The sequence below is a fragment of the Aegilops tauschii genome, chromosome 7, assembly GCF_002575655.3.
Source record: "Aegilops tauschii subsp. strangulata cultivar AL8/78 chromosome 7, Aet v6.0, whole genome shotgun sequence".
In the NCBI taxonomy this organism is placed as follows: domain Eukaryota; kingdom Viridiplantae; phylum Streptophyta; class Magnoliopsida; order Poales; family Poaceae; genus Aegilops; species Aegilops tauschii.
The window spans coordinates 652086366-652088511 of record NC_053041.3 but is presented as its reverse complement, the minus strand read 5'-3'; the positions used below and the strand labels follow the sequence as shown (position 1 = coordinate 652088511).

The following is a 2146-nucleotide window of genomic DNA, read 5'->3' as shown; positions in this document are numbered from 1 at the left end:
TTCATTTTGCCGTGGACGAGGAAAATGTAAAAAGACACAAGTTTTGGGAGAAGGACGCAAGTTTTGCGAGCAGCTTGTGTCTCCGCCGCATCCTTCGCCGCCCGCGTCTCCCGCTCCCTCCGACGACGTGGGGATGGAGATGGTGATGGTGATGGGGATGGGGATGGAGACGGAGACGGAGAGTCTCCTCCGCTTCCTCCTCCTCTTCCCGCCTTCCCCTTCCTCCGTTGGCTGGCACGGGCATCCCGTCTTCTCCGGCCCGCTCCGGTGGTCTCCGTCCCCGTCCGGCCGGTCGCCATGGCGGCGGCGGGAGCGCCAGCGCGCGCGCTTCTGCCCACCGTCCTCCTCCTCTTCCTGGCGGTGGCGGAGGCGCAGGTGGACCCTATGAGCAACGGCGCCGTCACGTCGGCGCTCAACGCCAAGCTCAAGAAGCTGACTGACGCCTTCGCTCCGCAGGTGAAAAGGGAGCTCGGCTACTGCATCCAGGACACGTACGTACGCTTCCTTCCTTGCTGTTTCTTTCTTCAATACAATCATCGATTCAATTTCAATCTCAGTCCCCCCAAATCAAATCAAATCAAATCTTGCCGGACCGGAGAATGAATCGAATCGAATGGAATTGCTAATTGAATGGCTGCGCTGCAGGGACGCTGAGTGGGACGCCACCTTCAACTTCTCCTCCGATCCCAAATTCCTCGTCGACTGCATGAAGAAAGGTAATTAACCTGCTCTGCTCAATTGCGCTCATCTCATCCATGCTGGAATGGAATGGAACGGAACGGAAGGATTGTTTCTTTATTTTCAGTTTCTTTATTTATTACATTACATACACTTTTAATGGATGAATGAGAATGAATTGAAATGCTTTCATTAATCCATGGTGACAAATTGCAGCATCTTTTGCATCCATAAGGCAAAGGGGGTATGCCAATTTCCATGCTATGTTCCTCACTCCTCACTCAATCTTTCTGAATCCATGGTTAAGCATTTTGGTTTCTAGTTACCCACCGGACTCGATCCGACCTCATGCGATACCGATCCTTTACTTACTTATTATGTTTACGCGTGTGAATTAACCCATCCGGCGCGTGTGCGTGCGTGCAGGGGACCTGCCGCAGCGCGTGTGCACCGCCGCCGAGCTCAAGTTCTACTTCGAGAGCATCCTCAGAAGAGGCAAGAAGAACTATGTGAGGCCAAACAAGAACTGCAACCTCTCGTCCTGGATCGACGGCTGCGAGCCCGGCTGGGGCTGCACCGCCGACGCCGGCAAGGAGGTGGACCTGCAGGACGCGGAAAACTTCCCCTCCAGGACCGTCGACTGCCAGGGCTGCTGCCCCGGCTTCTTCTGCCCCCGCGGCCTCACTTGCATGATACGTACGTAAGCCCTCAGCCTCACACCTACACACAAACACTCCGCGTCCCGTGCCGTCATTTCTCTCTTCAGATTTTTCGATAGTTCACATTCACATGCATGCTGATCGATGCAGCCTGCCCTCTGGGAGCATACTGTCCACAGTCCACCCTCAACAAAACCACCGGAGTCTGCGATCCGTAAGTTTCTCTCCTCTCTTGCTTGTATATATTCATTCTCTCCTCTCTTTTATATACACACTGTCCATGGAAATACATACATACATACATACATATATGGAAATGGAAGGGTGAATGAATTATCATTTGCGCACTGCACTGCAGATACAACTACCAACCGCCTCCTGGGCAGCCCAACCATACTTGCGGCGGTGCCGACAGATGGTCGGATGTCATGAGTACTGACGATGTTTTCTGTCCAGCTGGTTACTACTGTCCAAGCCCTATCCTCAAGATCGATTGCAGTAGTGGGTAATTCTATCTATCTATCTATCTATCGAATGCTTCATTTCTCATTCGGCCAATCTCGATCCTAGGATTGAACCTTGATCCTTACAATGATTCCCATGCCATTGCCACCACACCACACCACACCACAACACACTAGTAATGAAAGCTCCATTTATCGGGAAAAAAAAGAGTAATATGCGAAAGTGAGCTGCCTTACATAGCAGGTCAAACTTTTTTAATTTTTACATCATTCCCCAAAGAAAATTACTGAAAAATGCAAGCTTCTGGATGTGTGCAGGTTCTATTGCAGGAAAGGATCAACTAT

The 2146-nt window shown here is 51.2% G+C and overlaps 1 protein-coding gene across 1 annotated transcript in view; it reads left to right on the top strand.

Annotated features, from left to right (window-relative positions):
• Positions 1-297: 297 nt before the first annotated feature.
• LOC109765713 (ABC transporter G family member 28-like) overlaps positions 298-2146 on the top strand; it is a 6168-nt gene continuing 4319 nt past the window's right edge. Inside the window, exons 1-6 of the mRNA XM_073504710.1 lie at positions 298-491; positions 646-716; positions 1105-1374; positions 1488-1551; positions 1696-1842; positions 2120-2146. The exon at positions 2120-2146 is cut by the window's right edge and continues 8 nt beyond it. Of these exons, the coding sequence (XP_073360811.1) occupies positions 298-491; positions 646-716; positions 1105-1374; positions 1488-1551; positions 1696-1842; positions 2120-2146 (773 nt within the window). The remainder of the gene's footprint in view (positions 492-645; positions 717-1104; positions 1375-1487; positions 1552-1695; positions 1843-2119) is intronic.